General features: G+C 19.3%; 6 protein-coding genes across 6 annotated transcripts in view; 2 read left to right on the forward strand and 4 right to left on the reverse strand.

Annotated features, from left to right (window-relative positions):
• The window catches only part of PF3D7_1207600 (tRNA delta(2)-isopentenylpyrophosphate transferase, putative), a gene marked incomplete at both ends in the record, with an annotated part of 1,806 nt that extends 522 nt beyond the window's left edge, over nt 1–1,284 (reverse strand). Inside the window, one exon of the mRNA XM_001350449.1 lies at nt 1–1,284. This exon is cut by the window's left edge and continues 522 nt beyond it. Coding sequence (XP_001350485.1) covers nt 1–1,284 — 1,284 coding nt within the window.
• Nucleotides 1,285–1,849: 565 nt separating this feature from the next.
• Nucleotides 1,850–4,006, reverse strand: PF3D7_1207700 (blood stage antigen 41-3 precursor; the record flags this gene model as incomplete). The annotated part of the gene is made up of 9 exons (XM_001350450.1): nt 1,850–2,066; nt 2,163–2,257; nt 2,339–2,407; nt 2,542–2,649; nt 2,770–2,853; nt 3,007–3,333; nt 3,420–3,482; nt 3,690–3,776; nt 3,929–4,006. The coding sequence occupies 9 exons, from the start codon at nt 4,004–4,006 to the stop codon at nt 1,850–1,852; spliced, it is 1,128 nt and encodes a 375-aa protein (XP_001350486.1).
• A 533-nt stretch (nt 4,007–4,539) lies between these two features.
• Nucleotides 4,540–7,446, reverse strand: PF3D7_1207800 (conserved Plasmodium protein, unknown function; the record flags this gene model as incomplete). The annotated part of the gene is made up of 1 exon (XM_001350451.1): nt 4,540–7,446. The coding sequence occupies one exon, from the start codon at nt 7,444–7,446 to the stop codon at nt 4,540–4,542; it is 2,907 nt and encodes a 968-aa protein (XP_001350487.1).
• A 468-nt stretch (nt 7,447–7,914) lies between these two features.
• PF3D7_1207900 (conserved Plasmodium protein, unknown function) lies at nt 7,915–9,333 on the reverse strand (the record flags this gene model as incomplete). The annotated part of the gene is made up of 2 exons (XM_024473384.1): nt 7,915–9,060; nt 9,295–9,333. 2 exons carry the CDS (start codon nt 9,331–9,333, stop codon nt 7,915–7,917), a joined length of 1,185 nt encoding a protein of 394 aa, XP_024329150.1.
• Nucleotides 9,334–9,994: 661 nt separating this feature from the next.
• Nucleotides 9,995–10,499, forward strand: PF3D7_1208000 (apicoplast ribosomal protein L29 precursor, putative; the record flags this gene model as incomplete). Its single annotated transcript, XM_001350453.1, has 2 exons — nt 9,995–10,210; nt 10,332–10,499. 2 exons carry the CDS (start codon nt 9,995–9,997, stop codon nt 10,497–10,499), a joined length of 384 nt encoding a protein of 127 aa, XP_001350489.1.
• Nucleotides 10,500–11,899: 1,400 nt separating this feature from the next.
• Nucleotides 11,900–25,874, forward strand: PF3D7_1208100 (conserved Plasmodium protein, unknown function; the record flags this gene model as incomplete). The annotated part of the gene is made up of 4 exons (XM_001350454.2): nt 11,900–12,095; nt 12,231–25,146; nt 25,379–25,535; nt 25,734–25,874. The coding sequence occupies 4 exons, from the start codon at nt 11,900–11,902 to the stop codon at nt 25,872–25,874; spliced, it is 13,410 nt and encodes a 4,469-aa protein (XP_001350490.2).
• Between the last annotated feature and the right edge of the window lie 600 nt (nt 25,875–26,474).

The raw sequence follows: 26,474 nt of genomic DNA on the forward strand, positions 1-26,474 counted from the left end.
ACATACACGTTTTCTATCATTTTTATGTAACTGATTAGCTCTTTCTTCATCAATATTTTTTAATTCTTCATAAAGTTCCTCATTTGTTTTATGTTCATATTTATCTAATTCTACCATATCATCATTTCTTTCACCATTACATTTAATATCGTTATTTAATTTTAAATGTTCATCTAGATATTCATCTTCTTTTTTAATTATTTGCCCATTATATGTTTGCTCTTTTTTTTCTTCTTCTTTTCTTATATCAATTACTGATTCCCATAATAAGGATTCAATATATAACAAGGTTCCTCCAGCAATAATCGGAATTTTATTATTTCGGTTCATATTTTTAATAAGGGGTATGGTATAATTTATATACTTGTGAGCATTAAAGGTGTCATTAGGATGACATACATCTAGAAGATGATGTTTCACATCCTTCATTTCTTCTTCTTCGACTTTAGCAATACCTACATTGAAATTTTGATACACTTGCATAGAATCTGCACTAATAATTTCACTTTTTATTTTATATTTCATTAATTGTTCAGATAAATCTATACTAAATTTGGTTTTACCACTACATGTAACACCTATAATTATAATAATTTTTTCTTTTTTTTGGGAATTTCCATCTCTAAAAAAGTTCAATTGAGTAATATCTAGAGGATTCATAATTTTCATAGGATCCTCATTTAAATAATTTATCATATCGTTCATTTTATGTGACATGAGTTCATCGTCTCCTTCCTCATTTTTAGTATTTATGCATTTACCTATTTTGCTATTATCCATATTCTTTTCCTTTCCGTTTAATTTTAATAAATTTATTATATCACTATCATCAATATTTGAATTGCTCATATAAGTCTTTACATTGTTTTTCTTAAAAAGTTTCGATACTATTTTATAATTACTCTTATTTAATACTTTACGTAAACATTCTACTGTATTTATACGCCTATTATTTATTAAATAAGAATAGCATTTTCTGTTTTTATATTTTCGTTGACAGCCCGTTGTCTTTAATTTACTACTATTATACAATAATTTTAATAGATTCTTTTTTTTCTTATCTATATTTGTTCTTAACAAAATAATATTATTAAAAACACGTTTCTCCTTTTGTAATATATTATTCTTTTTTATATCTTCTATTTTATTCAACTTAATATTCTTATCATATATCATAAAACAATTACCAACTCTAGTAGAAGTATTGAATTTTTTTTTTTTGAATAAATTAATATTTACTAATAATATAAAGTATATTAGTAACACATATTTATTAAAAGGCATTTATATTTATATAAATATAATATATATGAATTATATATACATGTTGGTACAATAAATATTTATTTTTTAAAGGTTTATATGAATAAATATGATTTATATCTATATATATAAATATAAAAAATAAATAAATATAAACATATATATATATATATATTTATTTATTTATTTAATATTAATCGTTTCTTTCTTATTTTAGCATATTATTTTTTTTTATTCTTATTTTATTATATATTTTTTTCTCTTCTATTTTTATATATTATACGTGTTTACAAAAAAATGTTAACAATATATAGAGAGGCATTTATTTATTCAACTTATATATATATATAATATATATATATTTATATATGTATATACAATTAATAAGAAACAATTTCATACAAAATAAAATATATATATATATATATATATATATATATATATGTATATTTTTATTTATATAGTAATAAAAATTTGAGGGGAAAATAAAACAGTGAAAAAAATAAAATTAAAACAAAAAAAAAAGAAAAAGAAAAAAAAAAAAAAAAAAATTTTTTTATCTATTCAACAATTTTTTTTGTTATTTCTAAAAATTTTTCAAAGTCTGTAATTTTAATGTTTCGACTATGGGTGAATATTGAGCTATAACCTTTGAAATAGAAAAATGTAGAGCATCCTTTATCATTTCACTTTGTGCTTTTAATAATTTCATTTGTAATTCTAAAATTTTTTGTCTTTCTAATTTTTCCGTAATGTCCCTTTTTTTTTGCATTTGCATAACCAATTCATCTATAGTTGGATAACTATCATAAGTAAAAAATATAAAATAAATAGAATATTATATTATGTATATTTTTTTTTAACTACATAAGTTTATAATTCTATTTTTAAACAAATACCTATAATCCGTTTGGCTTATTTTTACATTTAAGATATTTCCTGTATTTTCATTTTCTTCTTGCTCTAAAAATGATGACTGTGTTTGAGAACTTTTCTATAAATAAATAAAAATAAATATTATTTATATATTATTATCTCAATCTCTTTTTTTGTTAAATATTATATAGGAATGTACATTCACATTTTCCCTTTGTTCGGCTTTTCCCATTTCCTTCAACTCTTTCTCCAAGCTTCTATGTACAATCTGTATCAAAATGTCATTATGTAATAACATACGTGATTAAAATATGTAAATGTTCTTATATAAATATAATGCACATATATATATATATATATATATATATATATATTTATTTATTTATTTATTTATTTATTTACCTGTTTATCAACTAAAAATGGATTCAATTGAAGTTGCATTTGTTTTTCTAATTCTAGCATTGTTATATCTGTCAATATATCTAATTCAGATATAGCCGTTTCAAACATCTAGGAAATAAAAAAAAAAAAAAAAAAAAAAAAAAAAAAAAAAAGGAGATATTTCATATATTATTAAAACGATATATTATAACATTATATTCGTATTTTTTTTATTCTTATAAATATTACAGTTACTTCTTCATCTGTTCTGTATTGTTCTATTTCTTCAATTTTTTCCTTTATTAAAACGCTAGGTTCACTTATTTCAGTTAACTTGAGGAAGTATTTCAAAAAAAAAGAAAGTTCAAAAATTGTACGTTTTCCCATTTTCAATCACATTTTAAATATTATTGTGTATATAACACATATATTTATATATTAAGTTAAATATTTTATTTTATTTTTTTTTTTTTATATTTTCCATACCGATATTTTTACAGAAGGAATTGTTTTGTTTAAATAATTTTGCTCTAAGAATAATGTGTGTTTTCTAAGTTCGGGTGGTGGTAATGGTCCACCTTTTCTTTCATACATTTGAGAAACATTATCTGAAGTTTTCTCTTCATCAGTGGTTTCCTTTATTTTTCTTAAATTTTTCTTTTTTTTTAAAATTTTTACTGAATTAGAAATAACAGAACTTAAAATATTTGGGTCATTAAAAATGCTTAATGAATTTTCAACCGTATCTTTTATTTTCAACTTTGCCATGGACAAGGATTTATTATATTCATCTTCGAGTTTTTGCATCATTCCCTATAAATATATAATGAATTAAATAAATAGTGTCCATAAAATTTTTCTCATTTTGTATTATTGTAATCTTTATATTTTTTTCTCACCTCTTCCAATTTAAGTCTTGCAGATTCCAAAATTTTAATTTCTGCAGAAACTTGTGGTAACGGCTAAGTTTAAAAAAAAAAAAAAAAAAAAAAAAAAAAATTTATATATTAATATAATATAAAATTCTTCACTGTTCTATTCCAACATACATTTTTCTATTAATTACATTACTTTTTTGTAAATATATATTATGATATATATTTCTACATTTTTAGATACTTAATTATTTTTTTTTATTTTATTTTTATTTTATTTTTTTTTTTTTTAACATTTTCTGGAGGACTTAATTTAACTTCTATTGATGGTAAAGACTTAGAATTATATTCAAAGTCTATAGGCCAATCATTTATATTTTGCTAAATATGGAAAAAGAAGGAGAATTATATTTGTATATTAAACTGTTATGGTATATACATGAAGAGAGTAATTGTTTTATGTATCTGAAGTTTTTTCTTCTTATTATTTTTATTCTCTTCATATTTTATTTTATTTTATTTTTTTTGTGTACTTCATCAGATAAACATCTTTGAACAGAACACAACACCAAAATGATACAAATGCAGAAGGAATTATGTCGTAACAACATTTTGCTTTCTATTTGTATAATATTTGTTTAATATTTGTTTAATATTTGTTTAATATTTGTTTTAATTTAATTTTATTTTGAATGTTTAAAGATACAAAAGAAAAGGATATGTAATTTTTAATGAAACATAATGGAGAAAGATATATTGATAATAATGTTAATATCAAAATAACATATTATTCTTAAAAATATAATAATATAAAATGAATATATATATTTAATTATATATAAAATATACAAATGTATATACACTTAATATTTTATGTAGTTTAATAAAATATATAAATTTAATTAAAATAACATATATCATTACAATATTTATTACATAAACTTTGTATACAAACACTAATATTGTAATTATAATATATATAAAATGAACTTATGAAAAAAAATCCACTGTTATATTTAGTTATTTATTCATATATAAATATCTATATATAACAATATATTTATTATTATTAATTCCTACTTTTATTTTTCATAATATATGGAAATCTTATTATATATGTAACCAGCTAATTGTCTTAACAACTTTAGCTTTCACTACTGCTATCATTCTGGATATCACTTTCGCTTTGGTTGTCACTTTGGCTATCACTTTGGCTATCACTTTGGCTATCACTTTGGCTATCACTTTGACTTTCATTTTGACTGTCACTTTGGCTACCTCTTTGGCTACCACTTTGGCTACTACTTTGGCTACTACTCTGACTGTCACTTTGGCTACTACTTTGACTATCATTTTGGCTTTTACCATTGTTATTATTTGTTCCTTCAGATTTCTTATCATTTTTAGATGCAACTCCTCCGTCACTTTGACTACCACATTTGCTTATGTTCTCACAATAATTTTTGACTTTATTTTCATTGTCACTATTGATATCATTTTTACCTTCCGTTTCTCGATCACCTTTAAAATCACAGCGAATTTTCTTTTTACTTTCAATATCATTATCATGTGTACTATCACTTTCATCATTATTATCGTTATCACTCTCACTTTCGGATGTATTTTCATTTTTATTTTTGTCATCAATGATGTTTTTATTTTCATCTGAACTTGTACTTTCGCTAAGGCTCCTATTTGAACTTTTATCATCACATTTATTATCTTTTTTATCATCACTTTCATAATCACTTTCATCATCACTTTCATCATCACTTTTATCATCACTTTTATCATCACTTTCATTATCACTTTCATTATCACTTTTAACATCACTTTTAACATCACTTTTAACATCACTTTTATCATCACATTTATTATCTCTTTTATCATCACTTTCATCATCACTTTCATTATCACTTTCATCATCACTTTCATTATCACTTTCATCATCACTTTTATTATCGCTCTCTTCTTTACTTTTTTCATCATTTTTTTCTTCACTTTCTCCATCACTTCCTTCATCACTTTTTTCTTCACTTTCTTCTTCACTTGATTTTATATTTTCCTTTTCTTCTTCTTTACTTTTAATACTATCATTATTAATATTATCTTTCTTTTCTTTATTTTTATCGTTTTCATTTTGTTCATAATTACTCTCAGTTTTACTACTTGAGAGTCCACTACTATCACCACTGTAATAGTCACTTTTACTTTCTTCATGTTCCTTATCATCTTCATTTTTTGATTTATCATTTATTTTAATCTCTTTTTCCTCTTTGTCAATTTTCTGTTCTTTTTCTTCACTAGCTCTCGAACATATATCTTTCTTACTTCTATCCTCCTCCTCTTCATCATCATTACTATCATCTTCATAAATATTCAGGTCTTCTGCTTTTTCGTTCTCCATTTTTTCCTGTTCACCTTTCTGTATAATTTTGTTTACATTTTCAACACTTAAAATTTCTTCATTTTCATCCTTCATATTTTCTTGTTTTAGAGGTATATTCTTTGATTCCATATCTTTATAACTATTCTTATTATCTTGATCGTTATTATTGTAACAATCCTTATATTTCTGTATATCGTGATCTTCAATACGTTTGTATATATCAGTCTCTTGAGTATTTAACCCTTCAGATATATTATCCGTATTATTATCTTCTATTTTTTCAATAATATTGGTATCTCTTAACGTTTTTTTTTTATATTGAATTTCATAATTATTATCTTCCTCTTCTAATAAAAAATCATGAAAAAATTCTTCATCAATATATATATCATTATACACATAATATTTCTTCAAAAATTGTTTAATACTTTTATAAAAGTTTTCATGTTCTAATAATCCTTCCATGATCTTATTTAAGAGTTTTAAGTATTCCACATTTGTTGTTTTTATTTTATCCTTTAAAATCATAAAAGCATTTTCTATCTCACAATTTCGTTGATTATCCCCTTTTGAATGTACATCTTCCTTTTTTGTTTCATAAACATTTATTTTTTGTAATGAAAAAATATCGTTACCCTCAGAATTGTTATTAATATTTTCATTTGTTTGTAAGTTAACAAAATCGCTTTTTAGCACATTTCCATTGTTTTCCAATTTGCCTTTATTTTTATCTTGGCCCCCTTTTTGATTCTCATTTGTATCATAGTCGTCTTGTTCTTCAGGTGTATAATCACTATTTTGTTCCCTGTTCGTATTAATCTTATCACATTCATCAATGTCATCATTTTCAACATTTTCATTTTGAACTTTTTCCTCAATCGCATATGAATATTTCACATTCTTTTTATGAACACCGGTCTCTTCATCATCCTCTACTTCTTCAACTTCTTCACATTCTTCTACTTCTTCATATTCTTCATATTCTTCATATTCTTCGTATTCTTCATACTCTTCGTATTCCTCCTCATTTTCATCTTCCACCTCTTCTTCTACAATTTCTTCATCTCCTTCTTCTATATTTCCTTGGACCTCTTCTTCGACTTCCTCTTCTACTTCTTCGCCTACTTCCTCTTCAACTACTTCTATATCTTCTTTGACTTCTTCATCTTCTATGTCCTCCTCTTCTGATGAGGAATAAATTTTCTTTTTCCTACCCCTAACAATTGCCATATCGACTTTTCTTGACTCTGGAATTTTTTGATCAAAGTTTACAGGAGTGTATACCTTGCTTCCCCTACAATTTTCAGACATTTTCCTTATATCATATTTATAATTTACTTGGTTGCTTTCTTCGCTATATTTTTTGAAACCTTTATTTTGAATTTTCATTGAAAGTTCCTTTTTATTATTTTCTTTTCCTAATACATTTTCTTTTATATTTTTTTTATGTTTAACGAAATCCTCTAACTTCTTATTTACAACAATCCTCTTTTGTGGTTTCACTTTTTTCGTAGATTCTTCATTTTTCTTGTCTTTTAAGAAAATATTTTTTAAAGCATTCGTAGCATCAACATATTTAAATTCATTTTTAAATACAAACTTTTTTAGATTATGTGTCACTTTAGTTTCTTCATCTTTCTTTTTTTTATCAAACTTATACATTATTTAAAATTGAGCGATAAACATGGTATTACTTAGGTTATTTATTTATTTATTTTTTTTTTTAAATTGAATAAAAAGTAAAATGTATAATAAGTTACATCAAACAAATATAAACCTAATATGTATATTTCTTTAAAGAGATAATAAGAATCGAAACACATACAAAAAAAAAAAAAAAAAAGAAAAAAAAAAAAATCAAATTGAATTGAATTGAATTGAATTGATTAAATTAAATTAAATAAAAAGTAAAATAAATAAATATAAACATAAATGTAAATATATAAATATATATATATATATATATATAACTCATTAATTTTGGCGAAAACAAACTCATATAGTAGTAATAACTATAATGATATGAATAATATATATTATTTTATAATGATTAAGAAAAAAAAAAAAAAAGACAAATCGTAACACATATATAAATAATAAATAGGTTTATAATATAAAAACATTGTATAATCATTTTAAAACATCATATAAACAATTTTTTAGGTATATTATTTTATCTTCTTTTTTTTCCGGTATTAGTTGTTTATATAAAAATAAAACTTTGAAATTCATTTTTTTAAATAATTTATATCTTTGTACAAAATATGGAGTAATACATAACGTTCCTTGAAAGGTATTATAGTCAGATATACATTCTACAATCACATTAAACTCTTTTAGAAATATAGGTATTAGATAATTATACATATTAATTTCCTGAATATTAAAATTTAATTCATATAATATACTTTTTATATTATTTATAAAAATATAATCTAACTCTTTATCTCTTAATATAACAGATGCATTAAAAGATTGTAAAAAGGATACATGTTCTTTATCTATATATTTTTTATTTATCCATAAACAAAAATCATATTCATATATCACTTGAATTTCTCTTATATAATATATATATTTTAATGTATCCTTAATATTATCACATAATAATAAATGTCTTAATAAATCGTTTAAAAATTTATTTATATTCATAAATATATGTTCATCGATATGATCTTTACTTATGTTAATTCTTAACAAATTTAATACTAAAGGATATACATTATCCTTTTCCTTTATATTAAATGTTAATATTTTAAGTCTACTTATTAACCTATTTATGTCTTCCCTTTTTACAATAACTATATTAAAAAAGTACAGGCAGTTTAAAATTTCAGTTATTTCATATAAATTATAAGAATGTATATTTTCTAAAATTTGTGGCATTAATAATTTTATTTTTTGTTCATCCCTATTTTTACTATCTCTTAAATGAATCAGTTCATTCACCACATCCTTAATTTTATCACACACATTCTTATGATAAGCATATATATTTTTATTACGCCTTACATTATCAATATTATTAACAACCATTTGTTCAGTCAATGAATTCATACAAGTACTCTTAACAAATGGATCCTTTACATTCTCTTCTAATTCTATATCAGCACATTCTCTTTCTTCATTATGTTCTTGATATGTGTGTAATGCAGAAGCTCTATATTGTGTGGAGAAATTAAACTGAGATCTTGTATTTAATGTGCTACATTTATTTATATTTTTGAATATGAAAATATTTTGCAAATTGGAATATATAAATCTGTTGATTTCTTTCTAAAAAAAAAAAAAAAAAATAATAAATAAATAAATTAATAAATAAATATATGTGTATGCATATATGTATATTACAATATATATCTTATCATGTATATAACATCAATAAAATATAAATATAAATATAAATATAAATACATATATATATATATATATATATATATATATAATATTTTTATATATTATATAAATTTATATATTCATCTAATTTGTATAGACTCTGAAAAAACCTACCGGGGGTTTAAATATTGACATAAAAGTTTTATATTGCATATTACATTTATATTTTTATTCATGTTTTTTTTTTTTTTTTTTCTTTTTCTAGTTATTTTTACTTATCCCTAATTTCAAAAAAAAAAAAAAAAAAAAAAAGGAGTATGTTCAAAGAATTATAAAAAGGATCTTACATTCTAAAAAAATTATTATTTGATATCAATTCTTTTTTTAATCTTTTAGCATTTATTTATTTATAAACAAAATGTTGTGCTTATACAAATATATATATATATATATATATATATATATATATATATTTATATTTATAGTAGCATAATGTTCATAAATATATATGTAGTTTTTAATGTGTTAATATAATTTTTTTTTTTTTTTATATTTTTTTTATTTATTTTTTTTTTTTTTATTGAAAAAATATTTTAATCCTCTTAATTTATATTTATCATATTCATTTTTTTCCTTTTTGTTTTTTTGTTTCTTTTTTCTTATATATATATATATATATTTTTTTTTTTTTTTGCTTAGAAAGCCTTAATAAAAATATATTTTTTCAACAATTTTTTCATAATGTGAAATTATTACATCCTAATTAATATGTATAATATATATGAATATTATATATATATTATATATATAAATATATTTTTTTTTTTTTTTTTTTTTTTTCTTATTATTCTAAAACATATATGTGAGTAAAAAAATGAAACACATTTTTTGGTATTTTTTGTTTTTCTTTCTTATTAAAATATATAGAGTTAATGGGGTACATATAAAAGGAAGATGTGTATCTTTCATAAATAATAAATTAAATATAATAAATCATAAAACATATAAAAGTACGAATCCATTATTTTGTTATAAAAAAAGAGTAAAAGCAAAAGAATTAAGGAAATTAACTACTGAAGAACTTGAGAAGGTACATAAAATTTCTTTTTTTGAAGAGAAAAATATTATTATATAAATTACTTATATAAATAAGTATATGTATGTGTATATATATATATATATATAAATTTTTTTTTTTTATTTTTTTTTAGGAAATAATAAAATGTAGACTGGATATTCAAAAGTTTCAACAACAAGGATTTTATGATATACATAATTATAATGTATTTTATGAAAAAAATGCCCGTAGAAAGTTAGCACAGTTGTTAACAATATATTACCAAAGATATTTAGATAATAATATAAGAATTAAATCGTAGTAACATATATACATATATATATATAAATAAATATATGTATTTATATTTATATTATATATTCATCATATTTATATTTGATTTAATCCATATTAATAAATAATTATATTACAAATTAGAATAGCAGGATTATTCGCCGACATTATTTCTTCTTATTTTTTTTTTTTTAAATGTTTTAATTAAAAATAAAAAATATGTTGTATACATAAATACAACATTTATTAATATAAACGATATCGTTATCCCCTTCTTATTTTCAGATATAATTATAAAATAAAAAATTCGATAATTTTTATTTTTTTTAAAGTATTATATATTATATATTTATTATATATATTATAACATATATAATATATATATATATAATATATATATATATATATATATATATATATATATATATATATATATATATAATAATTTCTTTTTTTTTCTTTTTTTTTAAATAATAGTATTTACATAATATTATATATACATATATAATATTATTTTTACAACAACATAATATAATATATATAATAATATATGCTCTGTTTTTTTTTTTTTTCCCTTTTCTTTTTTTTTTTTTTTTTTTTGTATAATACATGATAAAATTATTATATATATTAATAAATATATATTACTTTTTATATGAGTTTTGCTGTTATTTTAATTTTTTTAGTATATTATATTATATGCATATAATATAATTCTCTTTTCTTTTGACTTCATTTTTTTTAAGTATATATATTATATATATATATATATATATATATATCTGTATAATAATATTATTATAAGTTTTTATATACATATTTTTCCAATATTTTTATCATATATATAATATATAATATATATATTTTATTTTGTTTTATTTTATAACTTTATTCATATAATCTTAATTTGCTATATTTTTTTATATTAAATATTATAAAACCCTATATTATGTAAAACTTTTAAAATATTCTTCTTTTGTGTTTTTCTTTTCTTATTTGAAAAGAATTATGAACAAGATTGGGTATTATATTTATATTAGTATATATTTTTAATTATTTTATGAATGTATATAGTTATAAGTTTCTATATTTTAATAAAACAAAAACGAACTTTTTTTTTTTTTTTTTTTTTTTTCTTTTTATTTCATTATGTCAAGAATAATATTGATATATTGTAATTATAAATATATATAATTTTTACATTTTATATAATTTTTGTTTATTTTAAAGTATGAATATTATTTATAATCAAATGTATTCAATCTACAACAATATAAAATAAATATCCAACTATGCAACTCTGACATTTATAATTTTTGATAATTTCGCTTTAGTTTCTTTTTTCTTTTTTTTTTTTCTTTTCTTTTTAAATTGTATTTATAAAATATTTTTTTGTGTTGTTCCTTTAGAAAGTAAAATTTATAAATGATGAAGGGATCTCTGAAAAGAATAAAGGAGAAATTAAAAAGCACAAAGAAGAAAGGATATTATATAACATTTTATGATAGAATCAAACAAATTAATGAGAAGGAAAAGTTAGAAGATTATAATTCTCTACATGACAATAATTATGAAGATTATTTAAAGTCTTTTAATAAAAATGATAATCAAAATAATACCGAAGGTAATAAAAAGGAAGAAAAAAAAATTGTGACTATAAATAAAAAGAATATATATGTTTATAATATATATATATATATATATATATCATTTTTTTTTTTTTTTTTTTTTTTTTTTTTTTTTTTTTTTTCTTTTGTAGAATTAAAAAGAACCAACTTTTATCGAGCTCTTAATGAATACCCCAAAGATTGTTACAATAAAGATTTTAGGAGGTGCTGTAACGAGTTATTAATTTATTCAAAAAATTTAATGGTTATCCTACTAAACAAAGACAAAATATTCAGTATTATTTTTAAGTATATAGAACATAGCAAAGTAAAAAATGATGAACAATATTTTTATAAATTATTAGTTATATTAATTAAAGATTTAAAAGATGAAAGCAGGAAATATTTGGAGGCAATATTAAAAATTTTATATAATAAAATAAATTTGAATAATTTAGATCTTTTAGAAGAAATATTTAATAGTTATGCAAATATATTTCGATTAATGAATAAAACGATAATAAAAAATATAGACAAATATTTAAAATTAGCTTTACCATTATTATCTCATCGTAATAATATTATAAAAATATTTATTGCAGACAGTTTTTCTTATTTATTAAAAAAATTATCATTACATGATCTTATATTATGTTTTAATAAAATATTCTCCTTTTTTAATTACATACCAAAATCGAAATTAAATCATTATGCAGAAACAGTTAGTTTATTATTACTTGAAGCATTAAAAGTATATAACAAAAATATATCAAAAAAAAAAATATTACCTTTTTTAAAATATCTTATATGTTCCATATTCTTAAGACAATCATATTATTGTAATGAAACAGAAGCTATGTATGATTATATAAATATTGTTCCCATGAATTTTGTAGAAAAATGTATATCTAATTTTTTTCGAGATTTTTATAATTTCATAAAGGATGATGAAACTTCATATGAATTTATTGAATTATTCTTAACTTTCCTTTTAAAAAATTATTCTCTCTTATATAATAAATATTACAATAAAGTGATAACCCTTTCGTACCATAATAATAATAATAATATAGATAATGATATGGATAATTTGTTAAATTTTAAAAGTGTACAAAGTCAATTAATTTGTCATGAGATATATACAAAATGTTATAAATGTGAAACCTTATACAAAGAATTAAAAGAGAATGTATCTGTTCATACATATGAGAAAAGTAACCATATTGATTATAAAGAAAACATTATTATAACTCCTTCATTTTTTGAAAAATTACCCGTTCATTATAATATTATACATTCAAACAATACAAATATAAAGAGTGAAAATGGAGGAAATTTATCGACTAGTAATATTTCTGAAATTGCACTTTTTATAAATTACACATTTCCTGAAGCAACATCCTTTTTGTTAAAAAAAATATTGTACATATGGCTAGAAAAAAGTGATGAAATGAAAAATATAATTATACAAACATGCTTAGATGAACTTACAAAATATATAGATTACTTGAAAGGTATGCCATTAAATGATTTGTCATTTATATATGTAAAAAATATATATGATCATGTTTTCTTTTTATTAAATTATCATTGTATCAATAATGAGGAGATATGCAATATATATATTTCTCTTGTTTACAAATTTATGAATATAATAAATACACAATGGAAAAGGAGAAAAAATATGTTCTCCTTATATTTATTATCTTTTTTAATTTTTCATATATATGAGCTTTTAAATAAAAAGCACATGATTCATTGTGAAGTGCATTTTAAGTCTTTTTTAAAATGCGTGTTTATCAGCCTATGGAAATATTTTATCCAAATGGAAATGATTGATTTTTATCAAAATAATATGTATATAATTAATGGACTTAATAAAATGAAGAAACGTAATACTGGTCATGAACATGTAAATATTATATTACAAGAAGATAGTACAATTAAAATTAACCAAGTTTATAATAATAATAATAATGAGGAGGAGACGGAACAAAATATGTATAAGTCTAATATATGTTGTAAGGATTTTTCTTTCATGTTAAACAATCTTTATATAGGGATATTATATATACTGAATGATTTATTAAAATACGTAATATCCCTAAATCAAAATGATAATATTATGATTAATGAAATAAATGAGAAAGATAATAAAACACTTAAAAAAAAAAATTCACATAATGACAATATGTATCAAACACAAAGTAACAGTAATATCATCATTAATAATAATAATAATAATAATAATATTAGTGATGTACATTTTTTTAATAAATATAAAATGTATAATAAAAATTATATCCATCATAATAATAACAAAAATAATAAGAAAAATAATTCGTTTTTTAAAGAAATTGAAAAGGAATTGGAAAATATGTTAATATATATTTTTAATAACATCCAATATTTAAATATAATTTTAAATGATATAAGTGAGTGTGATAAAAATATTAGTACCATTGAACAAAATGAAAATAAACTTATTCAAATAAAATACACAATAATTTTATTAAGTAGTTATATTAATTTATTTTCAGAAATAATTTGTACTACTAATTTATGTATATATAACCAATTTAATAATGTAGAAAGAATATCTCCTTTATTTTATAATATTTGTGAAATTTCACAAAAATTTAAAAAGAACAATTACTTTTTAAATATTTGTAAAGATAAAAATAAATTGTTAGATATGAATATATATGTCAATAACATTATACTTGATATTACTAATATTATAATAATATTATCAAAAGAATCTGGACATATAAGTGAAAATTTACTTTTAACATATAATATGTTTTTATTAAATTGTTTAAATGATTGGGATAAATCAGATATATGTAATTTACATTATTTACCAAAAATGAAAAGTATTATACTTAATTTATATAATGTAAATTATTTCAAAAATAATATTAATGATATATTTTTGTTTTTAAAAATTTTAAAAAAATTTCTTTTATTTTATGATACTATTTTAATAACAAGAAAGGAATTAATAGAAATCGTCAAACTTTTAATGTCCATATATGCAGAATTGAAATTATATAAATGCAAAGTACATGATAATATGGATGATAATACTATATATATGATTATTAATGGATATGACAAAATATTTTCAATCTTTGATATGTTCCTATCTTTAGAATGTGATAAATATTTAAGTACTTATCAAAATATATATCATTCTAAAATTGAAGATATAGTAAATAATCTCGATCATTTTAAAAAATATAATATATTTAATGACAAAGATCGAATATTCAAAGTAGCTACCAAGTTTTTTGTAAGTGAAATAATTATGTTATTAAATGTACCACTCGTGACGGTACCAAAAGCCATTGTTGATCGTATGAAGAAATACTTACGTACTTTTAGTAATAATCATGATATAAATTCTAATAGGGACGATTTTTCGTTCGACTTTTACTTTTATGTAGTAAATTGTATTTTTAAAAATAGTAGGAAAAAAATAGACATGATAGAATATAATATTAATTTGAAAAATATGGAGAAATATAATATGATAAATAATTCTGATTATAAAAATAAAAGTGAAGAAATTATTTTTCAACACGCAAATGATGATATATATCCATCAGCTTGTGATGATAAATATGGAGATAATAATAATATTATAAATGGCCATAATATTTCAAGTGACAATAATTATATAAGTGTCCATAATATTTCAAGTGACAATAATTATATAAGTGGCCATAATATTTCAAGTGACAATAATTATATAAGTGTCCATAATATTTCAAGTAACAATAATTATATAAGTGGCCATAATATTTCAAGTGACAATAATAATAATATTAATAATTATGAATGCCCTAATAAAATAGATGGTAACATATCAATTAATTGTATTCATGAAAATTTTAAAAAATTGATATATTCAAATATAAAAGATGGACAAGAAAATATAGAGAATTATTTAAATGTAAAAGAAAAAAAAATGTTCATTTTATTAGAAGAAAATTATAACGAATTGTTTTTTAAAAATATTCTTATATCTTTTGATATAATTGCTGTACCATATCCAAATAACTTGCCTAACCATCTGAAGCTAAAAATGTTAAATATATATTTATGGATTATGAGATTTTTAAATATAAATTGTTCAAATTATATAAATGAATTTAAATACTTTACTCTATTAAATTTATTATTTGATATTACACTTAACATAAATGATCAGTTTCATAAATATGGTGACTATGATAAAATGAGTATGCTACTTTCAGAATATAAAAGTGATAATAATTTAAAGAATGAAAATAATAACATTAAGATGAATGAAATAATTGATGAAACGAAAGAACGTAAACGTCTTATCTATGATATTTTATTTTGTATAAAAATATTTATTAGCAAATATCTTTATAATTTACATATATTAAAAGTACCCAATATTATGAAATTTTTAAATATCCTTTGTACATATAATAAAAAGTTAAATAATTACAAAAATGATATAGAAGAAATATTAGGTGATCAAAATGTACCTATTACCAAATTATTGTTAAATATAAAAAAAGAAGATGAAAATATAGTAACACCCATTTTAATAAAAATAATATTTTGTATGTTAAAAAGTAATATAAAAAAAAAAGGACAACATAAAATGAGGAAAAATATGATATTTTATTTATCGGATATTTCTAATAATAATTATTGCTACTTATTTTTGTCTGTTATTTATTCATATATTAATGTTTATGAAAATAAGATAAATTATAATAATTTACTTAAATATTCAAATAAAGAACTTGTACTCATAAAATTTCTAAACTCATCTCAAGAAGATTTAAACAAACTATGGTATTATGAATTTAATGTACAGAATATAGATAAAATGATACATAAAAATGGTAATATATTTTCTTATGAAGATATGTTTAAATCTTGTTATTGGGTCTTTCAAAATTATATAATTGAAATAAAAAAAGAAGCCTTATTTGAAACATTTTATTTTAATAAAAATTTTCATATATTAGGACAAATATTAAATATTATGAAATTTAAATTAAATAAATATTTCCCATTCTTCCTTCAAATATTTTTAACCATTATGCATTATATAAATAGTTATAACTATATTTTGAAAAATAAAAAAGTCAAAAATTTATTTATGAAAATGTGCCATATGGTACATTATGGTAATAATGGTGTTATGGCTGCTTTTGATGAATATTTAAATTTACACCAAAAACAATTAAATAATATAAAATCAAAACATGTAATTAATAGCAATAATAATAATATGAATTATATGAATAATATGAATAATCAACATTTGGACAGTCAAAATAAGTGTGAAGATAATATATATTATGATAATTCAAATAATATGTGTAATTTTAATTATGTACAAAGAAACAATGATAGTATTATATGTACAAATGAAAAAGCTATTCAAATAAATACCAAAAGAGCATACCTAAAAAATATACATAAAACTTGTATAGAACATATACATTTTATCATGAATAATTATGATGATATGATTCTACCCACATTAATAAAATCAAAAAATTTGTTTACATTTATATTTTATAAAAATTTAAAAAATATAGGAAGAAAAAATAATTTTCTAAATATTTTATTTCATATATGGTCAAAAAATGAAGCATGTTATGATTTTTACAACAAGGTAATACCTAATTCTCTTTTAATATTAATTAAAGCAATTAATAATAAACGTATTATAAATAAATTAAATAACAACGAATGGAATTATGCAGTAGATAAAGTATATGATATAATTTTACGTTTGTGTGGTTATGATACTGATACCTTTTTTATATCTAATGTTTCAAAGGAATATAAAAATGCAAAAGAGAAAAAGAAGAAAAAGAATGAAAAATTTAATAATATGAATAATGTTATAAATGAACATTATCTTTTGTTAGATAACAAAATAAGTGCAACATTAAAAAAAATTAATAACTATAATTTTCATTATAATTCAAAAGGTATGATTATATTAAAACCATACATATCACATATCATTATTTGTATTCAGAAGACATTATTAAGAAAATATAAATTATATGTAACTCAAAAGGGTAATATGTTAAAATCGATTAGAAAAAAGAAGAATTTTGATGAATTAACAATTATTAATAATAAAGAGTTACATATATTAATTGAATTATCTGCTATAAACAAAAATAAAATATATAATATACATATTATTAATTTGCTAATTACTTTTGTGTTAATTAATAAAAATTCATTACATACCAAAAATATAGATTATATACATAAAATAAAATTAATATTAATAGCTATAAAAAAATTAATTATTCATATATCTAATGGCTCATCAGAAAAATCTACAAATTTTATAACATCAGGAAAACACAGAAAAAATACAAAAACGAATTTATCATTTAACAATATTACAAATATCAAAAATGTATCTAAATTAAAAATGGATACACACAAAAAAAAAAATGATATAAATTATAAGGATGTTCCTAATTATTCACATGTAACAAACGCTGAAAATACAATAAATAAAAAAAAAGGTAAAAGTTTTATTTTTTCGAATTTATTATATTTTTCTGAATCTTATTATAATATGTTAAAAACAAATATGTGTTATAAATTAAAAGGTATGTTATATGAAATTATTCAAAAATGTTATGATATGAAATGTCGAATTCTTGCAGCAGAACTTTTAATTATGATAGGATGTATATTTTTAAAAATAAAAAATGTTCAGAAATATTTACAGATATTTAAAAAAAATGTAGATATATTCTTGGAAAAAACAAATAATTTAAATTATAATTCTAAAATTGTTTTAAAACATATTATTAAAATACCAATAAAAACTCAATTAAAAAATAAAAATATTTCTACAAATAATTATTATTCTTTTCTTCAGACTGCTCAAATATTTTATGGTCTTAATATTTTCCATACAAAATGTTCTACATATGAATATGATTCGGACGTTCAATTTTTAATACTTTTAGATTTATGTAATATTAAAATATCATATAAAATATTAAAAGATTATATGCTCAATGGTCAAAGTAAGAAATATATAAATTGTCAAATAAACAAAGATATAACATTTTGCTCAAAACAAAATGATAAAATAATTTATCCTCAAAAAGAATTCAAAAAATTCACAGTGAAACATTTATTTTTTAATAGCAATTTATTATTCTTTGAAGTTTTATTAAGACATTCCTTATTTTTAATATTTAATGAAGAAACAAATGATATGGTAAGAGACAAATCTATACAGTTTACCATATTCTTTACAAAGTTGTTGAAATGTTTGTTAAGAGGATATGAAATAGATAATAAAAATATTATTAATAATAATAATAATAATACCATTCACGATCATATTGTGCGCAATATTAAAATATGTATACATTTTGTTATCAATTTAATAATTCCAAAATGTTTAAATGCTCTTAAAAGAAATATTAATGAATTTACTAAAGTAGGTCTACAAATTATTTTAATTGCATCAAAAAATATATGCCCATATATAAACGTATTGAAATTGTTAAATATTGAACAATTCATAAAACTTGTTAAGATGAATTATTCAAAAAATAATATTTCTTTTTTATCTCCTTCTAGAAATAATATCATAACAGGTAATAGTTATGCACATTATTATAATAATTTAATAAATGATGAAAATATTAATGAACCACATTTTAAAATATTAGAAAAATTATTATTTTATGATTTATATTATAATATATGTACTACTTTGTCTATAAGTAATTCTATGGAAAGTGCAAGTGCTAATAGTCCAAGGAATAAAAATAATCAAACGGCATATATAAATTCAAAAAATAAGTACAATGATATAATTGTAGAAAATATAATAGATTTAAAATCAGAGAATAATTTACAAGGTGTACAAAAATTAAATACTATTACACCTAATTTATGCTTCTATACAATAAATAAAATAATTATACCGTTGTCTTTAAATTTTATATTACAAAAAGATACCAAAAAAGAAACTTATAATAAAGCGCTAACCTTACAAAGTATAAAATTATTAGGATTATGTTCAGAAAAAATTGGGGTAAAAACCATTTATGTTATTTTAAGATTATTATTAACGGAAATGAAGAAAAATTTACATAATAAAATATATGTAGAAAAAACAATTAGTCATGTCGTAAGAGCCTATCATTTTAAGGAATTTCAAAAATTGGAGTATGAACAAATATCTACGAAATTGAATTCTAATAGTAAACATGAGGACAAAACAATGCAAGATGATAAATCCATACGTAGTAATAATGTACATACGTCATTTAATAATTATGGGAACCAAAATATAACACGTGATATAATAAAAAATGTAGCACCAAAAGATAACAACATCAATAATAATAATAATAATAATAATAATGATGATGATGATGATGATGATGATTATAATAATTTGGACCAAAAAATATCAAATGCATATTATGAAAAGAAAAAATTAAACGTACATACCAACAAATTCATCTGTGATATTTTACCAGAACTCAAATTTTTAATGTTTGACAAAAAATTAATTAACGATAAAAAGAAAAAGAAAAGTTATATAAACAATTTGGTTGTTGATTATAAAAGTAAAGATTCTGTCGCAAAACCTGATATAATACTGACCTACTTAGTTATATTAAATAAAATAAATTATAATTTTGAAAAAGAATTACGTAAAATAATTTATAAATTATGTTACTGTTTGTCTTCCAAATTAAATATGGTAAGAAGTGAAGCAAAAAAAACGTTGTGTTTTATTTCTATGTATCTTGGATTAAATTATTTTGATTTAATCATTAAACAAATGTCGGATTATTTAACCAAAGGATATCATATACCCATTTTTTTATGTACAACCAACTCTATTCTAGAATCTGTGTTATATGAAAAAGATAAATTCTTAGATAAGAATTATCTTACCATAAAATTTAATATGTTGAATGAATGCAATTTTAAACGAGGCAAAGTAAAAAATAATGGTTTGGTATCAAATAAAAAAGATGAAGTAAAGACAAAGGATGAAATAAATAAAAATGATTCAGAAAACGTTTATGAAAAAACAAAGCAGAATTCTTATTATACCGAATTTTGTGCAAATATTTTTCATATGATTAAACTTGAAATAATTAACGAAATTGAAAAGAATACTGAAGATGTAAATAAAAAAAGAATTAAACAAAAAACTAAAGAAAGTAAAAAAACATATGGTTCTAATATTATAAGGTTATTAACAAATATTGTTCCAGAATCATGTATTGAAAATAATATATTGACATTTTTGGAAAGCCTGTTTAGTGGTGATTCGTTTGAAGATAATGAAGTAGATAAATATTTTATCTTTAAGAAAAAATATATATTTATTGTAACGTGCTATTTTAATGACTTTATTAAAGGTTTAGAAGAAAATAAAAAAATAAATTCTAAGTTTATATTAAATATAATATATAAATTATTAATCAAATCTATATATTTCTTTAAAGGAGATATTAATTATGATAATTTAATGGCAGTTATGAAAAATTCAAATATTTTATATTTCAAATTTAATCAAATAAATGAGAAAATTATTAACTATCCAATTTTCAAGAAAAGTTTCCATTTCTATGTATCTATTCAAACGTTGGAAGAAAAATATTTAGGACATAATTATGAAAATAAGACTATACAATATCCGAAGAAGAGAAGTAATCTTGAAATAATGGAGGGTTCATTTCAAGGAAAAAATATATATGATTCTATAAAAAAAATCAATAAATATGATTTTCAAGTTCATGCACAGATATTGGCAAAAGTATCTTTAAAATTATTTCATTTTATAATAAAACGTTCCTCTCAAATATTTTCTGATGCTACAAATCTATTAGATACAGTTCAAAGTAATAATATATTACATGATAATAAAATAAATGGATTTATAAACAATACACATGATTACATGAACAGAAAAGACAAGGATTTTTATAACAATTTATATAACATATCAAATTTTGTTGATTTCATACACATAGTTGAACCATTACTTGTATATTGTTTTTGTTATGGTAAAGAAGAAGTGTTTATTTTAGCATCCAAATGTATAAAAACTATTAAAAAGAAAAAATATAGTGATTTTAAGAAATTTGGAAAATTAATAATTTTATCATCAATAGATATTTTAAAAAATCTTCCAAATTATCATAGCAGAGAATTTGATAAACTAATTTTATCATGTATCGATACTCTTATATATTTAATAAAAGGTAATGACAAAAATGATATTATGTCATGGTTAAATTCCAACGTAACCATTGATCAAAGTTATAATAATACAACTAATAATGATATAATAAGTGATGACGAAAATCCAAAAAAAAAACAAAAGGGAGAAAAAAATGAAAAATATAATAATAATAATAATAATAAAACAAATGGCATTTATGATAAGGAAGAGAAAGAAGAACAAAAAAAGGTACAAGAAAGAAAAAGAAAATTATGTTATTTATTAGATGAAAGTGTTTTGTCTTCTCATAATTATAATGATAGTGATAATAATGTTAGCTCCATGGATGAACAAGAGGAATGTAAGAATTCTTTACGATATTGCCTACTAAATCAAATATATTTATTATTAGAAAGTAAAAATCATATATTTGAATTATTAATATTATTTAAAAATTGTTTATTACGTGAAGATTTAAGTAATATTATACGAAAAGGTCCTGTAATCTTAAAAATCAATATGTGTATTGAACAAATATTTAATATTATGATTGAAGAATCACATAATTTGAAATTATCCTTTTTATGTGGTCAAATATATATAGATTTTTTTATGCGTTTCCCATTATCTCAAAAAGAAAAGAAAAAAAAGTTTTTTAATATTTTAAATAATTTAAATGATGAAAGTGATGAATCAAGAATTGCTGTATTAAATACAATATATCTGTTTTTGAATAGAGCAAATTCGAAATTGTTAAAACAAGAATTTTATTTTATAACATTTGCAAGTCTTCTAATAAACTTTTCGAACGAAACAAATTATAAATGTAGGAAAATGTATGTATTCTTAATATCCTTACTTTTTCAGCAAATAAATGATTTGGACTTTATATATAATTCTTACAAAATTATAAAGCAAAATTTAATATCAGGAATGAAATCATCATTTGTATATTCTTATTTATACATATTACCAATATGTACTTCATTTTTTCATAAGGACATATCAAATTATTATAGATTAGTATTTCATGATATATCACAACAATGTGATTATCAAAAAAAAATATATACTAAGGAATATAGGAGAACTAAAAAGGAGGAAATAATGAACTTATGTTTACAAGCTAAGGGAGAAATTACAAATGGGTTATTAATATATAATGCAAATAATTATAATATAAATAATGATATATATGATAATAATAAAAATAAAAATAATATGATTGATGAGCACAATGTGGATACCCAATTTGAACATAAAATTCTTAATCATTTTATTAATCAATTATTAACATTTATCAACAAAAAAGAAGATGAAAAAAATAAGAATATTTGTTCAAATTATATAGAGGAACAAATTAAAAAAAAACAAAATAGTAATAAAATGAATATAAATAGTGATATAGAACATATGAACAATAATTGTATAATACAAGATCAGAATCATATTTCATTAAATATTACACAATATTATAATATAACATTTATGAAAAATCAACTGGAAGATTTATTTTTATCTATTATTTTCCATCTCATAGATAAAATATTTATAAATATAAAATTGATTGTAAAAGATTATGATGATATAATAAAACATGTATTTACATCAAATGATAACATAACATATTTTTGTAATAGATATGATATATATAAACAAGTAGATAAAGATATTGTATATTTAATTTATAAATCATTGGAACAAATACTATCTTATTTAGATATTAATTTAATAGAAAATATAATACATGAAAAATATAGTCATGAAAATTATAAGGATATTTTTATAAAAATGATAGAATTAAAAAATAATAATAATAAAAATAATTATGATGATAATAATATAGTATTAACATATGATGATAATAATTATGAAAAATTAATTATATATTTTCTATATTTCTGGAATTTAATTTTTACGCATGGATTAATGAATAAAAATCCATATATACAAATAATATCTATGAAAATCATAATAAATTATATTAGCAAAAAATTAACTAATCCATTCTTCCCATTATTATTAATTAAATTGTATACAACAGATAAATTCATTATAAATATTATTATTAAAAAGATCTTATCTTTATTATTAAATTATACATTTTTAGAATATTTCTATATATATTACAAAGAAGTAAGTTCCTTACTTTGTCATATATGTAACTTATTAATATGCTTCCCTTGGATTACCAATGGATATAATAATAAAGAAAATGAATATGAAATTAATCATATGAAGAATTATGATTATATGAAAAATTTAGAAACATTAAACAGTTCACTAAAATTAAACAACAAAGATATTAATATTTACAACAATAATAATAATAATAATAATATGGATAATATATCAACAAATGAAGAAAATAAAAATATATACATAACAAAAAATGTACATAACAATATAAGTGATGAAGAAGATATATATAATAATTCAAGTGAAGAACAAGAGTTTAACAAAGTAAATAATATATTAAAAGAAAATGATGAAGATGAATATAAAAAAAATAATAATTCCATTTATAAAAATATATCAAATGATTATCAAAATAATAAAAATAAATCTTATGTTAATCAAAATATTGTTATAAATAAAGAAATATTATCTTATAGCAAATTTTTCTTAATAATTATAACTCTTTCTCGTGCTATAAATTTGCACTTGAAAAATAAAAAAAAATCATTCACTCGTATATATACCATACTAAATACATATAAACAAATTATTATAGAATTTCCTGTGAACTTATGGAATAGAGAACATGGTATCATAAATAATGTCCTCATTCCACTCTATAAAATAGCTTCCATTTTTAAAAAAAAGTAAGTTAAAAAAAAAAAAAAAAAAAAAAAAAAAATATATATATATATATATATATATATTTATGTATTTTTGTGTGTGTGTTAATATATATTATGTATAAGGAATTTATTTTTATTTTTTTATATTAAAAAAAAATAATAAATAGAAAAATAAGCAATTAATTTATATATATATATATATATATATATATATATATATATTTTTTTTTTTTTTTTTTTTTTCATTTTATAGAGATTTTGTCTTAAATGAAAATATATTTAATGAAACGGACACATACAAAAAATTTTTGTACTTGTCAAGTTTTGCTTGGTATATAATATCTTTATTGGAAAAAAAATTAGAACATAACCAAGATGTATTTAATAAAGCTTTCATTCAAACAAGACAGGTAAAATATAAAATATATGTATATATTAATTTTTCTGCATATGTTTTTCTTATTTCATAATTCTTTATAATAAAAAGCTCATAAAGGATCAAGACGCATGCACTATAAATTTGACATAATAATATATATATATATATATATTTATTTATTTATTTATATTTATTTCTATATAATTATTATTTTTTTAAATTTTTGTAGAGCATCCATCGAATAAGATTTCTGAGGAAAAAGAAGAAGAAATTGATGGCTGTTGCAAATCCGAAAGTTTTTATATTGAATAAAATGAAAAGAAGAAAAAAAAAACAATTACAAAAGAAACAAAGAAAAATCTTGTTATAGAATAAGTCAAAATATATATATATATATATATATATATAATATATGATTATATTTATTTGTTGTATTATTATTAATTTGTTTTACATTTTTTAACATTTTAAAGAAATACACATTTGTAGTTTCTCATTTAACTTGCTATTATTTTGTTATTATATTTTTTTTTTTTTTTTGCATTTTTTTTTAATTTATATATTTTATATAAAAAACAAAATCAAAATATACGAAAAACAAAGAACTTTTTAATATATTTTAAATAAAATTTGCTCTAATAATTTATTATTTTGTATTAAAAAGCAGAGCACTTATTATGTTGTCGTTATGTATATATGAATATATCAATAAAATATAAATTATATGAAATTATTATTAAAAAAATGAGAAAGAAACTATAATATTTATAATATTTGTGCTTATATATATTACACATAAGTATAACTATTAAATTATTATAATATATATATATTTCTTTTATTATGTAATAGTCTTTTCACAATATTTTTAATATTTCTATTGTTTGATATATTTATCAATATACATCATATTGTAAAGAATCCCCCCCAAAAAAAATATATAGTTTTCTTTTACTATAATGAGGAAAGT

This window comes from Plasmodium falciparum, assembly GCF_000002765.6.
Source record: "Plasmodium falciparum 3D7 genome assembly, chromosome: 12".
NCBI lineage: Eukaryota > Apicomplexa > Aconoidasida > Haemosporida > Plasmodiidae > Plasmodium > Plasmodium falciparum.